This window comes from Podarcis pityusensis, assembly GCF_964106645.2.
Source record: "Podarcis pityusensis genome assembly, chromosome: 12".
Taxonomy (NCBI): Eukaryota; Metazoa; Chordata; class Lepidosauria; order Squamata; family Lacertidae; genus Podarcis; species Podarcis pityusensis.
The window spans coordinates 3013829-3038177 of NC_138037.1; the positions used below are offsets into that span (position 1 = coordinate 3013829).

Below are 24349 nucleotides of genomic sequence, written 5' to 3' on the forward strand. Positions count from 1 at the left end.
TGGGAAGTCAAGAAGAAAATATGTTTTTAAAAAACTGCTTTGAAATATCTTTGGAGAATTAATGGAAAAAAACTACGTGGAAAACAACAACAACAATGCCATAGTGAAATGGAATTGGTTTGCTCTCAGCTTTCTTACATAATGGTATCTAGCTTGTCCTTGATCAGGTGTTGGGAGGCTGGCCTGAATATTGGAGAACAGCTGTTCTGCCATGTCAGAGCCAGGAAGAGGGTTTTGACATCAACTGAGAGCATTTTTGGATCTGACCAAAAGCTGATCCACAGTAGCCAACCAGATGCCCATGGAAAGCTGATCAGCAGGACGTGAGGGCAGCCACCCTCCCCTGTTGCTGTTATTCCCCAGCACCTGGTATTCAAAGACATGATGCCTCTGACCCTGGAGGTAGCATGATACAAATCTTTTAAGTTGTCTGTCATAAGGAACATGCTACAGTTCCTAGCTTGATTTAATTGCCCTTTTTTGTACTTAAAAAGATACAAATCTTTTAAGTTGTCTGTCATAAGGAACATGCTACAGTTCCTAGCTTGTTTTAATTGCCCTTTTTTGTACTTAAAAAGATACAAATCATTTAAGTTGTCTGTCATAAGGAACATGCTACAGTTCCTAGCTTGATTTAATTGCCCTTTTTGATGCCTTTCCCAGCTCTGTTGTATTGTTTCTTTTCGGGGATGTGGCAACCGGAGCAGTGTGTGATAGTCTTCATTAAGCTTGGGGAGCCTCATTTGCTTCCCGGTTGTGCGACTTTGAAACCTCATGCGTCTCTCTTCTTTCCTCAGACCTGCTGTTCGGAGTCCCAGGGAAGTACAGCGGGGTGAACCTATATAACCGGAAGCGAGTGGTAACCTACACCATTACCCTGGGTCTTCAGCGCTATGATTCCAGGTATTTCGCGATTTCATCCAGAAGATGATGAAACAGTCGCCTACAGCTTTGGAAAATGCTTCTCCCTTATTCCATGTGCTGTTCATACTCCAGGACTGGATTTCGTTTTCTCAAGGCTGCCTTTAGCATGTTTTCCTAACAGGGATTGTTAAATCCATGTCGTTTTCTCCCCTGAATGATCGCATGTCAAAATGTCATGTTAACATCTCTTTTTATGCCCAATACACTGGCAAAGCCTATATGCAAAACCTTCCTTTGCCTATGGAAATACTGAGGCACAATTCAGAACCAGTGGATTAGAATAGTAGCCGTGGTTGTGAAACACCGAGCCTCTTACGGCTGCTACACAGGTTACAAAAATAGGGCAGCTTTGCTATGTGCCCTGTAACTTATGTGAAAGCTGGTTTTTCTCTTTTAAGACAAGGAGCACTGCATGCATGTGCTTTGTAGGAGCTGTGAGTTGCCCTTGTGCTTTCCACGGCAGGTTCCTTGCCAGCCTCCGCTCCCGCCTCAAGGCGCTGCACCCCAGCCCCAACTGCACCCTGCGGGAAGAGCACATCACCCACGTCCACTTCAAGGAAGAGATCGGCATCGCTGAACTCATTCCCCTTGTGACCACCTACATCATCCTGTTTGCCTACATCTACTTCTCTACCCGTAAGTGCGAAGGGCAGATTAGGGCATTGCAAGGAGGGGGGGCTCAAGGGACCGTGTGTGCTGCCCCCCACCCCTGGTTTTAACGCAGCAATAGAGAGGCGCAGAGCCTTTAGAGTTGTGTCTCTGAGCAGACTGACTTTGCTGGGGGAAAAGGGTAATAAATGCAGCACCCTTTATTTAATAGCCAGAGCAGTACAGTGGTACCTCGGGTTACATACGCTTCAGGTTACATACGCTTCAGGCTACAGACTCCGCTAACCCAGAATTAGTACCTCGGGTTAAGAACTTTGCTTCAGGATGAGAACAGAAATCGGGCTCCGGCGGCAGCGGGAGGCCCCATTAGCTCAAGTGGTGCTTCAGGTTAAGAACAGTTTCAGGTTAAGAACGGACCTCCGGAACAAATTAAGTACGTAACCAGAGGTACCACTGTACTTGGTATTGTGTGTGAGAGACACAGACACTTTCTGGAACCTTAAGAAAAAGAAACACTGTTTTGGGATAGGTGACATTTCTTGTTGTGTCCCATCCTTCAAGGTGCTACTTTTGCACGCCCTGGTGTGAACCTCATTTTAGAGTGATGGATTGTGTTGTGAGTTGAGAGAGACATGCAGACCCGCTTGCGCATTTGCACATCAATCTGTGGATGGCACCTTTTCTGCCTTTCCCGTGGTCTGGTTAGCGAATGCGTCTGTCCTGCCTCCACGGCTTAGTTTCTGTGTCTTACTTTCATCCGACGGTTGTGGAGGCTTTGCTTTCTCTCCCTCAGGGAAGATTGACATGGTGAAATCAAAATGGGGCTTGGCTCTGGCTGCGGTTGTGACGGTCCTGAGTTCTCTGCTCATGTCGGTTGGATTGTGCACACTCTTCGGCCTGACACCTACGCTCAATGGAGGGTAAGCATCTAAATTAATCTAACTGGCAGAAGCTGGTTAATATGGTTGCAAAAGAGCTGCTGCTCTCCTTTAGTTCCTTCCTACAGCTGCCGTATTAATGACCTCCTTTCTAAGCAATGTCTCATTGCTGCCTGAGCAAACTGTATTATCCTTCTGCTGAGATGAGCTCCGTTAGGTGGATACCTAAAAAAGCACAGTATGAGTACAACAAATTCATTTGCAAACATCTTCATCTACACCAAACATGAATCAGAACTCGGATTTTACCTGTGTCTTTCTGGCAGGTGGATTGGCTCAGAGGTGGAGACATTAGTAGAACAAACACACCCCAATGCCTACCAGATTTAGATTAAGATTAAGAGACAGGTCATAAATTGATAGAAGCACCTGTTCTAACTGTGGTTTTGCCAGAAAATGTCCCAATAGAAACCAGTAGTTCCACTGGCTCTCTCCAAAACAACCGTAATCTTTGGAAGCCACAGAATAACCTCTTGTAACAATGTAGCTCTCCGGTATAAATCCAGATGTTTTAAACCTTGTGTGCTTGACAAAAATTGCATCCTGTATAAATATTTACCTACAGGCCAGAGCTAGCTTTTATGCAGACACAAGACAACCAGATCTTGTAGATCGCAGAACTTTAATATCAAATACAATATATTACTAGGGATATAATTCCTTCAGCAATTACACCTGCAAACTGTTGAATGTGGATTCTGTACCAAGAAGCCCATTGAGTACCTTCTTCAGTCTTCCACGTTTTAGCATTTGAAATTTTCTAGCCCCCGTGGAGCAGTTTTTTTGCAGAGCAATTTTCTAGCTCCCATGGCTGGGGTGATTAACTTAATCATGCATCACAACGTTGGAAAGCAGCAGAAATCATTTCATCAAGTTTAACATATTCTGCCCCATGGATTTGCTATTTATCGCACAAAGCTAAGAGTTGACGGGAAGAGGAGGACCCCCACCCACACGCCCAAGAATTAGGGACCAGTATTTATCTTGGGGGGCCTTGAGATGCACTCCGTCTTTCCTTTCCCCCTGCCTGCCCTTTGTCAGAGTCTTGCATCATCTTCCCACGCAAACACAGAAGAGCATTACCACATCTCTCCCCGTGACCTTCCCCTTGTAGCACCATAACACCGCTGCCTCTGATAGGAGAGCCAGGCTTTCCTCAACTGGACGGTCACTTTGGATCCATGCTAAGTTGATCTGAGAGCCCAGCTGCCTTGCTTGCTCTTCTCGTTGCTTGTGGGGGAATGGTAAATGCTGGCATCTGAAGTATGTTTTGTCAGATGTGTTCATAGTAAATAGTATTGCCTGCCTTCCTAAAGATATTTATTTTCCAGTAGCTCCTATTTTCCAATAGCCCCCCTAACTGTGCCCCTGAAGGACCAGGTGCGCATCCTGGGAGTCATTTTGGACTCGCAGCTGTCCATGGAGACGCAGGTCAATTCTGTGTCCAGGGCAGCTGTTTACCAGCTCCATCTGGTACTCAGGCTGAGACCCTCCCTGCCTGCGGACTGCCTTGCCAGAGTGGTGCATGCTCTGGTTATCTCTCGCTTGGACTACTGCAATGCGCTCTATGTGGGGCTACCTTTGCAGGTGACTTGGAAACTACAACTAATCCAGAATGCGGCAGCTAGGCTGGAGACTGGGAGCGGCCACCGAGACCACATAACACCGGTCTTGAAAGACCTACACTGGCTCCCAGTACGTTTCCGAGCACAATTCAAAGTGTTAGTGCTGACCTTTAAAGCCCTAATAATAATAATAATAATAATAATAATAAATTTTATTTATATCCCGCCCTCCCCAGCCAAAGCTGGGCTCAGGGCGGCTAACAACAATCAAATAATCAAACAATCGAATAATCCAACATTCTAAAACATTTCATTATAAAAATTAATGCCCTAGATGGCCTCAGTCCAGTATACCTGAAGGAGCCTCTTCACCCCCATTGTTCTCCCCGGATGCTGAGGTCCAGTTCCGATGGCCTTCTGGCGGTTCCCTCGCTGCGAGAAGCCAAGTTACAGGGAACCAGGCAGAGGGCCTTCTCGGTAGTGGCACTCGCCCTGTGGAATGCCCTCCCATCAAATGTCAAAGAAATAAACAACTACCAGACCTTTAGAAAACATCTGAAGGCAGCCCTGTTTAGGGAAGCTTTTAATGTTTGATGGACTACTCTATTTTAATATTTTGTTGGAAGTCGCCCAGGGTGGCTGGGGAAACCCAGCCAGATGGGTGGGGTATAAATAATAAATTATTATTATTATTATTATTATTATTATTATTATTATTATTACACAATATTTTAAAGGATTGTTTGATCTTATTTCTATACTGCCTATCTCCCCCACCCCACCCCAGAGCTCAAGGTGGTTCCCCCACTTCTCATTTAATCCCCACTACAACCCTGTGAGGTAGGTTAGGCTGAGAGATAGTGACCTGCCCAAGGCCACCCAGTGAGCTTCAGCCATTCTCTTCTGAGAATGAAACTTGCTCCGGTTACTTAGACCAGGCAATTTTACTTTCTATATGTTACCCTCCGTTTTTCCTCTAGGGAGATTTTCCCATACCTGGTGGTAGTGATTGGCCTAGAGAATGTGCTGGTCCTCACGAAATCTGTCGTTTCCACGCCCGTCGACCTGGAAGTGAAGTTGAGGATTGCTCAAGGTACGTGGAGCGAAGCCGGCAAATTCTGCCAGACCATTGGCCCATCTCTGGTCTGGTTTTTTTTTTTGGGGGGGGGGAGACTTGATATCCCACCTTTCACTCCCCTTAAGGCGTCTCAAAACAGCTAACCATCTCCTTTCCCTTCCTCTCCCACAACAAACACTCTGTGAGGTGAGTGAGGCTGAGAGACTTCAGAGAAGTGTGACTGGCCCAAGGTCACCCAGCAGCTGCATGTGGAGGAGCAGGGAATCGAACCCGGTTCACCAGATTACGAGTCCACCACTCTTGAACCACTACACCATGCTGGCTCCCAGTCTGTTCTAATTGGCAGTGGCTTGACAAGGTCTTTCCCACACCTGGCACCTGAGATCAATGCTTGGTGATCTTCTGCATGCAAAGGAATCCCTCTGTTGCTGAGCTGTGATCTTTCCTCTGTGGCAATCCATGCCCCAGCAGTCACTCTGGGTCTTACATGTGTCGAAGGCACGGGGGAGTATATTGGCATGGGTCAGAGCAGGCTGGGGGGCAGGCCCCATGACAGACTGAAGCCTGTTGCTCAATTGACACCAGATTAAACACACCGAGATTACTGCATGGCACTCATTAGGAAATACGGGAGGAACCTAGCAATCCTGCTTTGCAATCCAGTCTCAATAGGCATAGCTAGGGAACACATCCTAAAAAGCAGAGACATCACCTTGCCAACAAAGGTCCGTATAGTTCAAGCTATGGTTTTCCCAGTAGTGATGTATGGAAGTGAGAGCTGGACCATAAAGAAGGCTGATCGCCGAAGAATGGATGCTTTTGAATTCTGGTGCTGGAGGAGACTCTTGAGAGTCCCACGGACTGCAAGAAGATCAAACCTCTCCATTCTGAAGGAAATCAGCCCTGAGTGCTCACTGGAAGGACAGATCCTGAAGCTGAGGCTCCAAGACTTTGGCCACCTCAGGAGAAGAGAAGACTCCCTGGAAAAGACCCTGATGTTGGGAAAGATGGAGGGCACAAGGAGAAGGGGACGGCAGAGGACGAGATGGTGGGACAGTGTTCTCAAAGCTACGAACATGAGTTTGACCAAACTGCGGGAGGCAGTGGAAGACAGGAGTGCCTGGCGTGCTCTGGTCCAGGGGGTCACGAAGAGTTGGACACGACTAAACGACTAAAGAACAACAAGGGAGCACAGAAGACCCCATTAGAAAGCAAGCAGTTTGATATCTTTGTTGTGTGTGTAGAGGTTGATTTAAGCTATTTTTAATAACGTGTGTACTAAGAAGAACCCGCTGCATCAGGCCAAGGTAGTAAATTGTCCCTTCACTTTCAGTGAAGGTAGCAATTTGCACAAACCGAGTAAGGAAGTGTTCCTCCTCTCATTGAATTTTTAGCAGCATACTTGACCCAGGAGCACCAAAATGTCTCAAAAGTAGCAAAGCCAGTTGCATTCTCCAGCCACTTCTCCAGCTTCCCCTTATGTGTCAAGTATGCTGGCTGGTTCCTGACAACAGGGGCACGAAACTGAAGTGTGAAGTTATCTGTCCCTCCAGAAGAGCACTTTGAACTTTGGGAGTTCAGCAACCCGTTGATTTTTGCTTGTTGTGTTTGACTTTTGTTCTGTTAATAATTTTTGCCATTTTAAAGAAGGGGTGGGGAGTCTCTGTCCTGCGGACCAATACCAGGCCTCCTCATTTGGCTTTTGAGGCAGTTTCCCAAACTACGTTCACCTGTCTCCATATGTGATGTCTGCTGTGGGGCGCTTGAGAGACACAGCTGCCTCTCCTGCAAAAAGCAGCTGTTGCGCAGGGGGTTCAGTCCTTCTTGGTGACTGTCTCCCCCCAGATCAGCAGGACCACCCGCCTGCCACGCACATGACGTTGTTACATTAGATGATTGGCAAGTGGGTGGTCCCACGCAGCTACCAAAGTTGGACCAAATGACGGGGGGAGATAAAGACCTGGCCCTCCAGGCCAACAAGGCTCCCCTGTCATAAATCAATGCCACTGCCCTCTTAAAATGTTTTTGTGTTGGGCAGTCGCTGCAGGTCAAGCAGGCCCCCAGCCTCCAATCACCCAACTTAACCTTACGTCTGCATGTGTCCCCTTTCCCTAGGTTTGAGCAATGAGAGTTGGTCAATTATGAAGAACATGGCTACAGAGCTGGGGATCATTCTGATTGGCTACTTCACCTTCGTCCCAGCTATCCAGGTACTTGGTGGGTTCTTGTGGGGCAGAAGCCCTTGGCTTCTTGGGGTGGGGGGTTGGTTTAGCCTGGCAATTACCCACCACCTGCAGAGCATCCTTGGAAATAATAATAATAATAATAATAATAATAATAATAATAATAATAATTTATTTATACCCTGCCCATCTGGCTGGGTTTCCCCAGCCACTCTGGGCAGCTTCCAACAGAATATTAAAATACAATAACCTATTAAACATTAAAAGCTTCCCTAAACAGGGCTGCCTTCAGATGTCTTCTAAAAGTCTGGTAGTTGTTCTCTATGACATCTGGTGGGAGGGCGTTCCACAGGGCGGGTGCCACTACCGAGAAGGGCTTGTGGTCCTGCCCTTCTTCTCAGACCTCCTGTGTTGCCATCCCATGTTAGTCCACAGCGTCTTGTGCCATCTGCCAACCCTCTTCCTGCAGTTCACAGTTGCCAAAATTTTCAGTCAGTTCAATCTACCAGCTCATCATATGTCACCGTGTTTTCATCTGGCAACAGTCAGTTGTGTTTCTGTAGCCCTGAGACACTTCCCTAGTGGGGTCCCCCTTGAAGACCGTTACAAGGCTAGATGGGGCTTGGCTGTTGGGGGCGCCTCAGCCACCCATGTTGCCATCTTGCTATCTTCTAGATCAGTGGTTCTCAACCTGTTGTGGGGCTACAACTCCCATCATCCCTGAGCTCTGGCCTTGCTAGCTAGGGGTGATGGGAGTTGTAGTTCAACAACATCTGGGGACCCACAGGTTGAGAAAGGCTGTTCTAGATGCAGTTCAGATGGGGGGGAGTGCGGCATTTCATTCATTCATTCATTCATTCATATGCCACTTTCCCTCCCAAAAAATCATGCTCAAAGCAGCTTACAACAAAGAAAACGGGAGCGTGTTTCAAAACCAAACAGTGCAAAAGCAATTTCATAACAACAGACCAAAGTGACACAATAGCAAATGTAGTAATATGCAAAAAACAAAACAAAACAACAAAAACTACGTTTCCGTACTATAAATATAACAAGATTACATAAACAACAGCCAGCATCCCATAACAAAACATAACAAGGGAGTTCTCCTTGGTCCCAGAAACATAACGTTGCTCACAGTCTCCTGCAGCAGCTTCTTGCAGGGCTTCCAAGGTCAAGGGGTGGGATAGCTTGAAACACCCCTCCCATAATGTAACTCACAGTGTACCTTGAAAGCCGCTCAGTGTGTTGAGACTTGCATATGTCTTAGGGAATGCTTTCCGTCACTACCATTGTAAGGTCCGCAACCTGTTGAAGGCAGCTTCATAATAGTCCACTCCCTGAACTGGGTCTGTTCCTGGCGGGACTTCCTCTTGGAAGCCTGCCGTGGCCTGAAAGCGTTGCTTGTCTCTGTTCCCTTCTCCACAGTTCATAGATTAAATACCGTTAGGATCCTTTTGATGGGATAGAAAGTGTATTTTGAGCAACCTTTATGCCTCCTGTGCTGTAGCAGCAGAATGGCGGCAGATTCTGGTGGCTGAAATCCAAACCTTCCAGCCCTGATTTCTGCATCTTTGCAATAATGGTGCCTAGAACAGGTCTGCTTGTCTGCCCCTTATCTGTGGCCCTGAACGTGAAGGACACATAAGAGATAATGCTCAGCACGCTTGTCACAGAGTCCAAGGAATCCTGGCAATAGGGAGCCAAGCTGACGCAGGCTTCATGCACTTTTGACCCTCGCCCTGTTTACTTGAGGTCCGGTGCTGCACTCTTTGGCTAAGGACCTGTACTTCATTACCCCCTGGGTTTAGCCTACTCAGCCTTGGCGCTCCTCTTGCTCTCCGGAGGTAGAATTGGTCCCTCAAATAGGTGACCCGTTGTGTCGAGAGATGTGGGAACGCACATGTTCACACATACCCTTACCTCCTCCCTGCTCCCTGCACTGGGCAGCACGGATCCTGAAACAGATCCTAAATACACCTTCCCCCAAAAACCGGAAGCACTTTTGCTGGGGTTGATGGGGGAAGAAATTGCGAAAGTGGACCAGAGACTATTTTTGTATGCCACAGTTGCGGCAAGAACTTTATTAGCCCCAAAGTGGAAATTACAGGAAATACCAACGATTGCAGAGTGGCAGACGAAAATGATGGACTATGTAGAACGGGCAAAACTGACTTGCAGAATCAGGAACCAGGAGGAGTCAAAATTCCAGAGAGACTGGAGTAAATTTATCGATTACGTTAATAATCATTGTGAAAGTTTGAAGACACTAGCAGGACTGAAATGATTCCTACGACGTGGACTTTATAGTTATAAATGCAAGATACAGATTTGTAATAGAAAGCTTGTTGAAGGGGGTTTGGGGAAGGAAGTCTTGCGCTCGCAGAGTGTGGAAAGATTGGATTGGTGATGTAAAGTGAAATTATTGTTTGATGAGAAAATGAATAAAAATTATATTTATAAAGAAGATCCTGGAACTGCTGCTCCTGTTGCTGAGTGAGAACTGCTGCGTCATGTCTGGCATAACCAGCTCCCAGCTGCACACAGTTTCTTGCTGCAGAAAGATCTGCATTTGCTGCCTGCTCTGGGGTGACTCTCCCTGCTGGGAGCTTAGTACAGCAGCTAACAAACACCCTCCTCTCTCGTGCCTTGCAGGAATTCTGCCTTTTTGCTGTGGTTGGCTTGGTGTCCGACTTCTTCCTCCAGATGCTCTTCTTCACCACCGTCCTGTCCATTGACATCCGCCGCATGGAGGTAAAAGAAGGCAGTAATAATAATTATTATTTATCACTTGTGCCCTGCCCATCTGACAGGGTTGCCCCAGCCGCTCTGGGTGGCTTCCAACAAAATATTAAAAACACACACACACAATACATCAGACATTAAAAGCCTTCTGATACTGGGCTGCCTTCAGATGTCTAACGGAAGGTCGTCTAACATAATTGTTTATTACTTGCAGTGGTTCCCAGAGGGGGCCGTGGGATTATCTAGAGGGGAGGCAGGGGGTGCTGGAAGTATAAATGACTATCCGACCATCACTGAATCAGGTTTATCAATACCGTCAAATGAATTGAACTAGGTAATTATAATTGAATTTTTGGATAAATGTGCAAATAATTGCGACTGTTTTGAGTTTTATTGTGTTGTTATCTTCCTTGGTTGGTTGTGCAAAATGTTCTGAAATGCTTTTTACAGGGAAGGGGAGGGGGCACTGGGGATGAGTTTACGGAATCAAAAGGGGGGTGGGCTAACCCTTGTGTGCTTGGCTGGGTGTCTTATGAGCTGAGAGAAGCAGGGATTACAAGATCAGGCACTTCTGAATACAGAGGTTCAAGTCAGCTGTACGTGGATGACTTAAACTGGCACTTGTCATTGGAGGCAATTCGCTGAACACAGATTCGGGGCACAGATTTGGGATTCTGTGTGCCACAGTGTGAGACGCCGATGGCCAGCTTCTCTGGCAACCCTGTGTTTCAGGCCACGTACCTACAGGGCCGTCTCTCCTGTTATGCCCCGCAGAGGACCTTAAGGTCCACAAATAACAACACTTTGGAGGTCCCGAGCCTCAAGGAGGTTAGATTGGTTTCAACTAGGTCCAGGGCCTTTTCAGCACTGGCCCCGACATGGTGGAACACTCTGTCACAAGAGACTAGGGCCCTGCGGGACTTGACATCTTTCTGCAGGGCCTGCAAGACAGAGCTGTTCTGCCTGGCCTTTGGTTTGGACTCGGTCTGACCCTTAGGTTTCCCTCCCCTTATGGTCTTGATTTATCAGCTACTTTAAAATGAGGCTGCATTTTAAATTGCATTTTAACCTGTATTTTAAATTGGTCCCTCCCCCCTTTTTCCCCTATTATGTTTTTACTGTGGTTTTATTGGTGTTAGCCGCTCTGAGCCCGGCTCTGGCCGGGGAGGGTGGGGTATAAATAATATTTATTATTATTATCATTATGGTTAAGTTTGCTGTTGTCTTTCTGTTTCTGACCCCACCACTTTCCCTCTCTTGGCAGCTTGCAGATCTGAACAGGCGCCTCCCGGCTGAAGCCTGCATGCCCTCCTCCACCAAGCCGGCGAGCCGCTCCCAGCGGTATGAGCGGCAGCCCGCCATGCGGCCTGCCACCCCGCACACCATCACCCTGCAGCCCTCCTCCTTCAGGAACCTGCGCCTGCCCAAGCGCCTGCGGGTGATCTACTTCTTCGCCAGGACCCGGCTGGCACAGAGACTCATTATGGTAGGCCCTCCGCCGGAGCAGCTCTGCGGGCCGTGCTGCAGGAAGTGGGATGCTTCCAGTGGGAGGAACAGGCAGGGCTTTTGTTAGCTGGGAAGTGGAGCAGAAAAGCCCTGCTGGGCTGAGGGCAGGGCTGGGAGGCAGAGCACAAAGAGGCAGCAAGAGGCAAGGCTGTAGCTGGCTAACATGGCTGGCTCCTTCTACCCATCATCTGCCTGGGTTGGTGTCTGTGGGTGCTGGAACAATGGCATGAGCCAGAGGGTGGAGAGTTGACAGGAGGCCTCGTTCCCCTTGTCTCTGAAATCATGGTGACATCCCTGCTGCTTCTTTTAACCTCCTTCCGTCGGGCCTGTAAGACAGAGCTATTCCGCCTGGCCTTTAATTTGAATTCAGCCTGATCTTTTATTTCCCTTGTCTTCCCTCCTCCCCCCCTTTTATGAAGATCACCCGCTCTGAGACCCCACAGCTAATTCTCCCCTGGACTCCTCGCTGGCCCAAGTAGGACCAATTTAGCCCTGGGGATTATCTAATTGATTTTTGAATTTTATTGTTATTCATGTTTTTATACTGCATTTTATGCTGCTTTTATAATTAAGTGTTTTAAAGTGTTTTAAATTCGTTGTTAGCCGCCCTGAGCCCAGTTTTTGAACCGGGAAGGGCGGGGTATAAATAAAAAAAATATTATTATTATTATTATTATGGCTAAAATTTACAGAGATTGTAAATCTCTTTACACCTTAAAAGCGGCATATGAATGTTATATATTAGCAGTACTTGAGGTAGCCTAGTCAGCTGGGAGGATGGATGTTGGTGCACTCGCCCAGGCCATGCCTAAGAACTGGGATTTTGGAGGGGCAGATAATCATCATCAGTAGTATGTTTATACCACTTAATATGCAAGGTCCCTAAGCGGTTTATGTAATACACAGTAAGTTTTTTTTAAATAAAGTATATTAATGTTTAAAACCAAAAATACAAAGAACGACGTCAGAAAATACAGAGAAGCCATCAACAAAACATGCAGTTAAATATCAATAAATAATCAGCATGACAGTGTGATAAATCTTGTGGGATAGATGAGTCCTTAGGCAGTGTTTAGAGTTGGCCACTGTTTCTGGCTCATGGACAGCACACAGAAGGGTGTTTGACCATTGGTCATGTCGACTGGGTCCAAAAGTACCTGGAGTGTCTTGGGTTCCCTATCTGCATGGAGAATTACACCTCTTCGCTTTCCCTTACGCTGCTTCTGGCTCTTCCATCAACAGACGGGTGCAGGGAAGTGAAAGAAATTGGGGAGTGGACTCAATCCAGAAGAGGGCTATGGATTTCTGAGGTCCACAAAGGCTCCTTTGCTTAGAACACATGGATTTTTGGTTCTGGGAGACTTTTGTGTCAGGGAAAGCAGGGTTCTGTGAGAGCCAGTGTGGTGTAGTGGTTAAGAGCGGTAGACTCGTAATCTGGTGAACCAGGTTCGCGTCTCCGCTCCTCCACATGCAGCTGCTGGGTGACCTTGGGCTAGTCACACTTCTTTGAAGTCTCTCAGCCCCGCTCACCTCACAGAGTGTTTGTTGTGGGGGAGGAAGGGAAAGGAGAATGTTAGCCGCTTTGAGACTCCTTCGGGTAGTGATAAAGCGGGATATCAAATCCAAACTCTTCTTCTTCTGCAGACGGGGACCATGGTGTGGATTGGCATCTTGTTTTACACCGACCCGGCCGGCCTCCGCCCTTACCTGGCCTCTCAAGTCACGGAGCAGAGCCCGCTGGGTGAGGCAGGGCTGCCCGCCATGCCGGTTCCTGGAGAGGTCCTTCCCACCGGCGACGCCAAGCTGTCCCTCTCTGTCTTCGCTTCGGACCCCGTCCAGCAGCTGTCCGAGAACCAGACGCGGGATTCGCTGAGCAGGCAAGAATCGAGCCACCGTGCCAAGGCTGAAGAGCAGGAGAGCCGGGGGAGCAGCGGGCAGCCGGATCTGGGCCCCAAGGCGGAAGTGACATGGGGAGTGGAAGATGAGGAGATCTGGAGGAAGCTCTCCTTCCGGCACTGGCCTTCTCTGTTCAGCTACTACAACATCACGCTGGCCAAACGGTGAGTGGCAAGAAGACAGCCCTGATGTTTCTGCCAGGGCAGAAAGCGCACAAAGTCTTTCTGCTGCATCTGTTGGTTAAGCACAGGGAGGGAATGTCTGGCCAGAGTCTTCCCTGTATGTCAGGAGGCTTGTGTACTTGGATATTGGCCTCCAAAGTTGGTGTGGAGTCTTCTGGCCCCTTGAGCTCTGGGTGTACGGCTGGCTTCTTCCTGTTAAAACTGTGGCATTCCCAAAGCAAAGGAAGGATTGGACTCTGATTAATAGATTAATAGATTGACCAGCAAGACTCTGGGAGAGGTGCCAATAATAATTCCTGTCCACCCCTCGGCCCAGGTCGTTTTATTCACAAAATAACTTTTTACACAGTGTTCGTAAGAACCAATCAGATTTCCTCTGAGCATTTCAAAAAACCCCACATGGGGACAAAGTTAGATCAGAAGAAATTCTTTTAACTACAAAGAAACTATTTCCTACTTGAGCATGCATAGTAGTCCAGAGTAAATAAAATAGGAAGCAATGCTTTTAGGAAAACCCGGAAGTCATAAACAGCAGTAAACAGTATTTACCATCTCCTTGTGAACTCTCTTCCTGGCCCTTAGATCTATCTAAAGATCAAAGCAACCTGCTATCTTTATGTACTGAGGATGCCTGATGAAGCAACTGGCCTGTCTTTCAGAATGCTTATACGTGCCTGTCAGGCAGAGAAATAGGACAGATGCAGAGGCATGGATTGATCAGAAATCGCATCAAAATGGCACAAATCCAGTCAACGCATTGCTTTCATCGCAGACACAAATGGCTTCCTCCATATTTTTTTATAATTCCCCATAGCAATCCCACCTGATCACTACAAAAACTGTGGAACTCATTCCAGCAGGAGGCAGTGATGGCCACCAACTTGGCTTTGAAAGAAGATCGGACAAATTTATGGAGGAAGAGAGGGCTATTGACGGCTACTAGTTGTGATGGAGCCTACGGTCTGCCTCCACAGTTTGAGACAGCAATGATTCCGAATGCCCAAGGCTCTTGTGCTTGAATCTTGTTTGTGGGTGTTCCACAGCCATCTGGTTGGCTGCTGTGAGAACAAGATGCAGAACTAGATCGGCTCCTGATCCAGCAGGATCCTCTTATGTTCTTTGCTCTTGTATCCTCTGATAACACGGGGTGTGCTCTTCTTTCCCCTCCAGCCATGCATTTTGGAATTATTTCATTTGTTCTGTTTACTTCCACACTGCTTCCTCGCCCGTGTTCTCAAAGTAGCAGTAGTATTTTATGAAAAAAAACAGAACTCAACAACAAGGGGTGGGGGTAAAAGCATTGACACCTGGGAGAGAATTAGCAAAGATTCAGAAAGAACAGCAGGTGCAGTGGAACCTCAGTTTTTGAACATTTCGGAAGGCGAACGCTGAAAACCCGGAAGTGAATGCTTCTGTTTTCAAACGCGACTCAGAAGTCGAACGGCTTCTGAAACGTGTTTCTCATTTTTCCCCCATTCAGTTTGCTGACAGGCCTTTGATCCTTGGTTGTGCAATGTTTTGGAAGTCAAAACAGTTTTCCGGAATGGATTACGTTCGAAAACCGAGGTTCCACTGTAGTAAAAAAAGATCCTGTTAAGGCTCATGTGCTCCGGCATAGGGCAGCCTGTTCCTGCCACCTTCTGAAGGAAGAGAGGGAAATGGGCAGTCAAACCTCGCCTGGCCAGGAACTATTATTAATGGAGGCACCCCCAGTGTCATATCACAGTCTTGTTTTTGATAATCTACAAAAAATTGTAACTAAAAGCTGCCTTCTGGCTTATTCACACAGTACTGGACATTGCATCGAGCTAAGAAACGCAGGCAGTGAAAAAGCCATGAACTGAGTGAAAGCCTTTCTGCCTCTTGTCCCTGCTTTTTCTATGTTGGCCGGTCAGTCCTGTCATTATCGCTTCTCTTACTGCTCTTGCAGGTACATCAGCATCCTTCCAGTGATCCCAGTCACTCTGTACCTGAACCCGCAGGAGGCCTTGGAGGCACGCCATCCTCACGAGGCAAATCGATACTACCCATTCTTCTCACCGAGCAGTGAGAAGTCGGAGCAGGTGGCGGAAGGTGTGCCCAAAGTGCAAGGGCACCAAGACGTTACGCTGTACAAGTAAGAGAGCTGATCGTGGGGGGGAGATGCTGCCAAAGTGAGGGGTGGGGAGGGAAGAGGGAGAGCTGAGGGGGGCCATTAAGACACCTGCTGGTTTGTAAGCCTTTGCCGGGCATGGCATGCCACTCTCCTGCTTTAGAGTGGCTGGTTTCTCAGTATCTTGCAGAACAGAAACTACTGTAGTGAGTTGGGTGAAAGATCTGCTTTTATCCCACACAATTTATCCGAGATGTGTGTGCACCTTAAAATTCTTATAACAGAGCATAGCCCTGTGTTCTCTCTCAGCTGCACTGACTCAAGCGCTAGATGACCCTGCTGTAGCCATTGGCACCTGTTTGGATCTGTTGTATTCTTTCCCTTTATTTATAGAAATATTTTATGCCGTGTCATAAAAAGATATATCAAAGCAGCTTGCAGCAGTAAAACCATAAAACCATGCAATAAAGAACTTAAAAACAGACATCAACTACCCCTTGTGGCAGGATGCATTCTTAATTGCCTGCAAAGGCCTGGCAGAATCGAAAAGCTTTAAGCAAGTGCTTGCAAGTTGGCACAGAAGGCTCCTGCTGAATCTCTAGTGGCAGGGAGTTCCACAGGACTGGGCCAGTGGCAGGCACTGTAGACTTGGTTCCTTTCTGTCCAGTGAGCCTCACCAATTCGGGGAACGACCAGCCGTGCTCCTGCAGATGGTTTCAGTGTACTTGAAATGATGGGATTGGAGCCAAAGGTATTTGTGACTGACTGACTTCTCCATTTTCCACGAACCACCTCAGGGTCGCTGCTTTGGGACTGGCGTCTGGGATCCTCTTGGTCCTCCTGCTCTTTTGCCTGTACAAAATCCTGTGTCCCAAAAACTATGGGCAGAACGGGCTCTCCCACAGCCGGCGTCGAAGAGGAGACCTGCCCTGCGATGACTATGGCTACTCTCCGCCGGAGACAGAGATCACCCCTCTGGTCCTCAGGGGCCACCTGATGGTAAGAAGCAAGACAGGGGCCTTGGTGTAGCAAATGCGTCTCATCCCTAGCTTCTCCATCCTGACTAGAGCAGAGGCGAAACCACATAGAGGAAGCACACCTAAACATAATGCTGTTGCAGAATTTTTAAAGGCTGTGTTTTTTGACAGGTCGATGCTGGGTGGGGTCACAGGAGGGAGTCCTGTGGGGGCAAGAAACGCTAACGGGGGGGGGGGGGAGGAACTGTGGGGCACAAAGCACACTTTCCCTGTTGGCCTGGACACTGGGAATCTTTCCCAAAAGACCTAGTCTTTGTCAGTCAGTGCTCATAAGCTTTCAGAGGAAGAGGGAACTGGGAGACAGGCCTGCGCCTTCGCCAGAAAGGTTGCTCCTGCTGCATTTTGCTACTCTGAACATAACAGAGGCTTCCGGATCAGGCCAGTGGCCAACCAGATGTCTTTTCTAGTAAACCTGCAAGTAGCATCTGAGCACCAGAGTCCTCTCTCCACTCCTGCATTTTCCAGCAAGGAACGCTCTGTCTCCTGAGACCAGGGCCCTGCAGGAGCTGATTTCTTTCCGCAGGGCCTGTAAGACAGAGTTGTTCTGCCTGGCCTTTGGCTTGGAATCGACTTGATCCCCTCTTTCCTTTCTTCTTCTGTGATGGAACTCCTATTTGGGGACTTCCCTGGCTTCTTTCTGGCCCACGTAGGACCAGTCTAGATAGTTGGCCTTGGTGAAGATTTGACGTTTTTATCCCCCAAAAGTTTTTGATTTGAGTTTCTACTGAAATGGTTTGCCACTATTGAAAGGATAGGAAAAAGGATTGATAGATGAAGAGATACCACGGAGGGGGAAAAGAATTTTTCTGTATGCAAGTACAGCTGCTAGAATAGTGATTGCTGCTAATAATAATAATAATAATAAATTTTATTTATATCCCGCCCTCCCCAGCCGAAGCCGGGCTCAGGGCGGCTAACAACAATAAAACAGTACAAGGTGCTAGGTGGAAGTCACAAACTATACCCACAAAGGAGAAATGGATTTGTAAACTAAATGAATATTTAATTTTGGCCAAATTAACTGCTGTAATAAGAAATAAGCCAAATCAAAAATTAAAAAAGGATTGGAAATGTTTTGATGAATATATGGCAAAATATTGCTCAAAAAAAGATACGCTAATATGCCTAGATTAAAATGTGAAGTACTAGATGGAAGAAAAATTAGTAAGGAAAGATAATAAGAATATATAGATGATTTGAGAAGATTGTAGAATGCAAAGATTATTGTAAATTGTATAATGTGGAGGAAATCAAGTGGGGGCAGAGGGAAGTGGGAGGAGGGAGAAAAGAATAATATGATGGATTGAGGAAATATAAATGTAAATGTATTGGGGGATGGGGAGGAAATGGTGTTGGCTTTGGTACATTTGTATTGTAATGTAATATGTGAAAACCAATAAAAAAGAAAAGAAAGGAGGGGGAAGGATAGGAAAGAGGGTGCCAAACTGGATGGATTCGCTCTGGTCTGATCCAGCAGCCAGACTTTTAAGGAGGCAAGCCAGGAGGCATACACTGGAGTCCCATTGTCCTCAGGGCACGATCCTTCCTGCATTGCATCAGTTGTTCAGCATTTGACCTGTTGTGTCTTTTTGCAGGACATTGAGTGCCTGGCTAGTGACGGGATGCTGCTTGTGAGCTGCTGCTTGGTGGGCCAGATCCGCGTGTGGGACGCTCAGACAGGCGACTGCCTCACTGTCATTCCGAAGCAAGGGTAGGTTTGGCTTCCTGCTGCTGACTGGTTGTTCAGCTGATGGGCTGCTAGCTTCAATGGCTCATCATGGAAATGTGTGCAAGTCCTTGCTTGGTTGCGGATTGCTGGCTATAGAAGATGCCCCAGTTTAAAAGGCAATAGATTGTTTACTTAGCCATTTTTTTGCCCTGTCCCTATTGGAGTTGCCGGTCCAGCATGCTCCAGCCCTTATTGCGGACCTGGGATCAAATCCACGTGCAGTCTAAATCTCTGGGTTTCCCTGCTCTCAGTCTCAGTTTCACAAAGGGTAGATATCAATAATCTACTGATGAGTGTGTTGTCTACCAGAATATGTCCAGAAATGCTTATGCACAAGGGCTGCTTGACATCCCTTGAGAAAACGTTGCCAGTGGTCTCTGAAGGAAAATTCTACTTCTGGCTGAAGTTGCTTAGTGGTACAAGGTGTGTTGCATCAACTTAAGCGGGTGGTCGAGCTACCCCCCAAACGTCTGTTGTCTGTTCTCTGGTAGTCTCTAGGTTAGACTTCTGCAATGTGTTATATGTGGGGCTGCCTTTGAAGATGGTTTGGAAGCTGCAGCAGCCAGGTTCCTCTCTGGGGCAAGATGCTCTGACCGCAAAACAACAATCCTGGGCTGATTCCACTGAGCGCCAGTTGATTTCTGGGCCCAATTCAAAGTCCTGGCTATGACCTAGAAAGTCTCTATACAGTCATACCTCGGGTTGAATGTGCTTCAGGTTGAGCGCTTTCAGGTTGCGCTCCACGGCAACCCGGAAGTAACGGAGCGTGTTACTTCCGGGTTTCACCACTCACGCATGCACAGACGCTCAAAACGTCACGTGCATGCGCGGAAGCGGCAAAAGACAACCCACGCACGCACAGACGTGCCATCGCGTCTTACGTTCCATTCAGGATGCGAACAGGGATCAGGAATGGATCCCATTCGCATCCCGAGGTACCACTGTAATCTCTTTTTTTTGCACACCCGGTCACAAACTTGCAGAAGAAATGAGCTGCTGGAGTGGCTTAGGGTGGGGGTCTGCTTAATTCCAAGGTGGCCATATCCCTCTCTGTGCTCTGCTTGACCCCTAACCCCACGTCCTCCTCTTCTTGGCTGCCTTCCAGGCTGCGTCGAGAGAACAGCGGCATCTTCGATTACCAAGACTGCTGGGACCCCAACCGCCTCGATAGCAAGAGTGGGCTAGATGACTGCTCTGATGGCAGCTGCCGCCGTCCCTTCAAGAGGGCCCGGAGCCCCCCGCAGCCCCTCCTGTTCAGCGACCAACCTGACCTCACCTCCCTCATTGACACCAACTTCTCTGAGCAAGCCAAGGCCGCAACTGCCCCAGAGCCCCGCCACCGCGCCACCTGCGGCCGGCAGGAGTCTGGCTACGACTTCAGCAGCCTGGTGGAGAAGGTCTGCGAGGAACAGAACCCCTCCAACTGCGTGAACTTCTTGGGCCTCTCTGCCCCCTACGGACAGGTGGCCTTCAGCCCCCAGGCTGGCACTGGGTCCAGATCCCCAGGGTGCGGGGGCGAGGAAGGGGACTGCGTAGCCCGCAGGAGCAGCCTTGGGGATGAGCCCTATGCTGGGCTGGAGAAGATGCCCCCCCTTCCCTCTTTGGGCAGTGACTTTGAAAGCTCCATCTGGAGCCTGGAGCTGCAAGGGAACCTCATTGTGGCCGGCCGGAGCAACGGGAGGCTGGAGGTAAGGAAGGAGGCCGGGTCTTGTTGGCCTTGGGCTTTTGGGGCTTGGGGAAAGCAGAAGCTTCCATAGCTGTGCTTGTTCGGCTGCAGAGTCTCTTCCCCCCCCCCCCAAGCCCGGAAAGGAAGAACTCCTTTAGGTTTTGATCGCAAAGGACATCAAGGGAGGCATCAACTCTCTGCCCTGAGGCTGTTGCACACAAAGCCATGTGCCCACGCACACACACCAAGCCCATGACAGCTTAGCACTGCTCGGGAGCCTTTGGCCCCTGGGCCCGATCAGGCCCACCAGGGATCCTTATTTGGCCCTCCCACCTCTCCGCCACCTACTGTTGGCTGTGGGATTGTAAACCCACAGAGTCAAATGGAAAAGAATCAGAACTGTAACCTAAGTGCACTCCAGTGCTTTTAGAATTTGTACCTTAAAGCCCACCGATTACAGCTGCAAAAGAAGGAATTGAGAGCGCAGTCTAAAGGCTCCCCATTTCTTACTGCTTCCATGCTATCCAGCAGTGTTAGAAACTCAGCTATATAAGCTAGGCACCAAATGGTTCCTTAAACCAAGGTTACAGTTGCCAAAATGGAATGCGTAGTTGCCGTTTTGGGGCAAGACAGCTCTAAAGTCTTATTTATCAGTTGTGAGCTAGGTTAAGAGAGAACTTAAAGGCATCTTCGCTTGGTCACAAGTGGCCAATAGTCAGGTACAAAATGTGCCTAATTTCGAACACTGCTTTCAAGCAGCGGCTGCAGTTACTTGACACCTGGTGATTGAGAGGCGCATGTCCCTGGGGGCGGGTCAGTTGTAGATCTGGCCTGCCAAACAGATCCGGTTCCCATCTCTGTCTCAGAAGATGCCATGGCCCAGTCTGTCTTGAGCAAGGGCAAGGGGAAATGGGAAGCCAATGAGCCAGAGGCCAACTGATGTAACACGCATCCTCATAACCTGGCATGGAATTGTCACTGTTTTCCTTACATCCCCAAATACCCCTAGTTCTGCAGAATGCCTTCTGGTAGTACGGTCATACCTTGGGTTACAGACGCTTCAGGTTGCGGACCGCAGAAACCCAGAAGTACCGGAATGGGTTTCGGCGGTTGCGCAGAAGCGCTAAATTGCGCTTTGTGCATGCGTAGAAGCGCCAAATCGCAACCTGCGCAGACGCGGGTTGCGAACGCGCATCCCGCACGGATCACATTCGCAACCCAAGCGTCCACTGTATATGCCAAGAGGTTCCCCCAAGAGCATCTATCCACACCCAGCCTGCATGCTGTCTCCAGACTCTGATGTGGGCAGGGGATGAGAAGCAACTGAAACATAACCAAGTCCCCCTCCCCCCCCCATTTCTTTATATGCTTGCTGTCCGGACTGGTGGGAGTTGTATCCCAAAACATCTCTCTCTCTCTCTCTCTCTCGGCCTCTTGTGTTGCAGGTGTGGGATGCCATTGAGGGCACTCTGCATTGCAGTAACGAAGATGGCCAGTCAGGCATCACTGCCCTTGTCTTCCTGAGCAGCAGGTAAGCAGCCCGACTCCTCCATGCCCAGAGCATCTCTCAGTAGCTGATGGTTAGTCCTGTCTGGCTGATGGACCAGCTATATTTAGGAGTCTGCCTTGACCCCCTGCTGCTGCTCCACCATGCCTGCCTTTCCCAAGTGATCGCAGCTTCTCGCCTCTCCTGACTGCAGGAATATTGCTCAGGTCTCAGGAGGGTGAGGCTTTCGGCCTGCCTTCACCCAGGAGGAACTCCTCCTTGCGGTCAGCCCTCAAGCAGAGTCTCCAGGCCTCCCTTGGCTTTCCACAAGGCACGTGATGATCCTTGGGTCTCCTGTGTAGACTCTCCCCTCTCCCCACCCTTTGCCAGCCAGTCCATGCAGCTTTGATTGCCTTTCTTGTGTGACTTCCAGGGCAGCTCCTCAGTCCCAGAGCTGTGCACTCATTTCCTTATGCCCCCCCCCCAATAACCTCTGCACAAGGCCCACAGGGGCAAGAGAGAGCCAGTGTGGTGTAGTGGTTAAGAGCGGTGGACTTGTAATCTGGTGAACTGGGTTTGCTTTCCGGCTCCTCCACGTGCCGCTGCTGGGTGACCTTGGGCTAGTCACACTTCTCTGAAGTTTCTCAGCCTCACTCACCTCACAGAGTGTTTGTTGTGGGGGAGGAAGGGAAAGGAGATTGTTAGCTGCTTTGAGACTCCTTAGGTAAAGGACCCCTGACTGTTAGGTCCAGTCGCAGACGACTCTGGGGTTGCAGTGCTCATCTCGCTTTACAGGCCAAGGGAGCTGGTGTTTGTCCGCAGACAGTTTTTCCGGGTCATGTGGCCAGCATGGCTAAGCCGCTTCTGGTGAAACCAGAGCAGCGCACGGAAACGCCGTTTACCTTCCCACCAGAGCGGTACCTATTTATCTACTTGCACTTTGATGTGCTTTCGAACTGCTAGGTTGGCAGCAGCAGGGACCGAGCAACTGGAGCTCACCCCATTGTCGAGACTCCTTAGGGGAGTGATAAAACGGGCTATCAAATCCAAACTCCTCCTCCTTCTCCTCTTCTTTTCCTCTCCTGTCTCAGGCCACAGGGACAAATGTTGGCTGGGCTTGTGTGAAGAGGGAGTGCTCATGTTTCTTTTTCCTTCTGTACCCCTTGGATAGGATTGTTGCCGCTAGGCTGAATGGCTCCCTGGATTTCTACTCCTTGAGGACGCACACCTCTTTGGATCACTCCCAGCTCAGAGGTGAGTGTTGCTCTCTCCACACCCCCCAGGTGGAAGCAGAAGTTTCTTGGCCTGCTGTGGTCACTGCTCCTCCAGGTTCAGGCTGCTCTCTGCTCTGCTTTCCTCTGGATCTGCCCAGGATCCAGTAGTGGAAGAGCTGGCAGATAATTCCTCCCCCAGCAGCAGGTCCTGGCTAGCTTCCTGCACCTATGGCTTCCATGCGCTTGATAATAATAATAATAATAATAATAATAATAATAATAATAATAATTTACTATTTGTACCCCGCCCATCTGGCTGAGCCTCCCCAGCCACCCTGGGCGGCCTCCAAAAGAGTATTAAAATACGGTGATACATCAAACATTAAAAGCTTCCCTAAACAGGGCTGCCTTCAGATGTCTTCTAAAAGTCTGGTAGTTGTTGTTCTCTTTGACATCTGGTGGGAGGGCATTCCACAGGGAGGGGGCCACTACCAAGAAGGCCCTCTACCTGGTTCCCTGTAACTTGGCTTCTTGCAGGGAGGGAACCGCCAGAAGGCCCTCAGCGCTGGACCTCAGTGTCCGGGCAGAACGATGGGGGTGGAGACACTCCTTCAGGTATACTGGACCGAGGCCGTTTAGGGCTTTAAAGGTCAGCACTAACACTTTGAATTGTGCCCAGAAACATACTGGGAGCCAATGTAGGTCTTTCAAGACCGGTGTTATGTGGTCTTGGTGGTCGCTCCCAGTCCTCAGTCTAGCTGCTGCATTCTGGATTAGTTGTAGTTTCTGGGTCACCTTCAAAGGTAGCCCCACTTAGAGGGCATTGCAGTAATCCAAGCGGGAGATAACCAGAGCATGCACCACTCTGGCGAGACAGTCTGCGGGCAGGGAGGGTCTCATCCTGCATACCAGATGCAGCTAATAAACAGCAGCCCTGGACAGTGGCCCATCTGGCACAGCATCCCCTTCTCACAGTGGCCACCAGGTACCTGTGGGAAACCTGCAAACAGGATCTGGGCACGAAGCCCCCTCCCCTCCAAAAGCGTTGCCACATCCCCCTGTGGAGACACAGCAGAGCAATCCTTGATAGCCTTCTCCTCTTCCATGAATTTGTCAAATCCTCTTTCGAAGCCGTCTGGGTTGGCAGCCATCCCTGCTTCCTTTGAGAGCAGTTTCCATAGCTTATCTGTGTGCCGCGTGAGGAAGGCCTTTCTTTCCCCCGTCTCCTGAGGAGGAAGAGGCCTGACCGAACCATCTTTCCCCCAGGAACACCCAGCAGGAGCAGCCTCCCATCCTCTCCCATGTACAGCAGCAACGATGTCATCACGTGTCAGCTGACCCACACGGTGACTTGCGCTCACCAGAAGCCCATTACAGCCCTGAAGGCTGCAGCAGGGCGTCTGGTCACAGGGAGCCAGGATCATACGCTAAGGGTGAGTAACTGGGGGCTGGCAAATGTGCAGTGGGGTGGCGTTGGCTGCAGAACCTCTTCGTTCCGG

At 49.0% G+C, this 24349-nt stretch overlaps 1 protein-coding gene and 1 long non-coding RNA gene across 3 annotated transcripts in view; one reads left to right on the forward strand and one right to left on the reverse strand.

Moving 5' to 3' along the window:
• Positions 1–24349, forward strand: part of SCAP (SREBF chaperone) — a 59245-nt gene that overhangs the window by 26203 nt on the left and 8693 nt on the right. For both annotated transcript variants that reach the window (XM_080973992.1, XM_080973991.1), the window contains 15 exons: positions 798–903; positions 1388–1560; positions 2327–2453; positions 5017–5129; positions 7230–7324; positions 9953–10051; positions 11307–11528; positions 13193–13608; positions 15557–15742; positions 16516–16717; positions 18351–18466; positions 19590–20172; positions 21596–21681; positions 22808–22890; positions 24117–24283. In XM_080973992.1, coding sequence (XP_080830118.1) covers positions 798–903; positions 1388–1560; positions 2327–2453; positions 5017–5129; positions 7230–7324; positions 9953–10051; positions 11307–11528; positions 13193–13608; positions 15557–15742; positions 16516–16717; positions 18351–18466; positions 19590–20172; positions 21596–21681; positions 22808–22890; positions 24117–24283 — 2774 coding nt within the window. The remainder of the gene's footprint in view (positions 1–797; positions 904–1387; positions 1561–2326; positions 2454–5016; positions 5130–7229; positions 7325–9952; positions 10052–11306; positions 11529–13192; positions 13609–15556; positions 15743–16515; positions 16718–18350; positions 18467–19589; positions 20173–21595; positions 21682–22807; positions 22891–24116; positions 24284–24349) is intronic.
• LOC308459227 lies at positions 7450–8708 on the reverse strand. Its single transcript, XR_013977925.1, has 2 exons — positions 8526–8708; positions 7450–7760 (listed from the first exon to the last, which is right to left on the reverse strand). It is a non-coding gene; the product is annotated as an uncharacterized lncRNA (long non-coding RNA).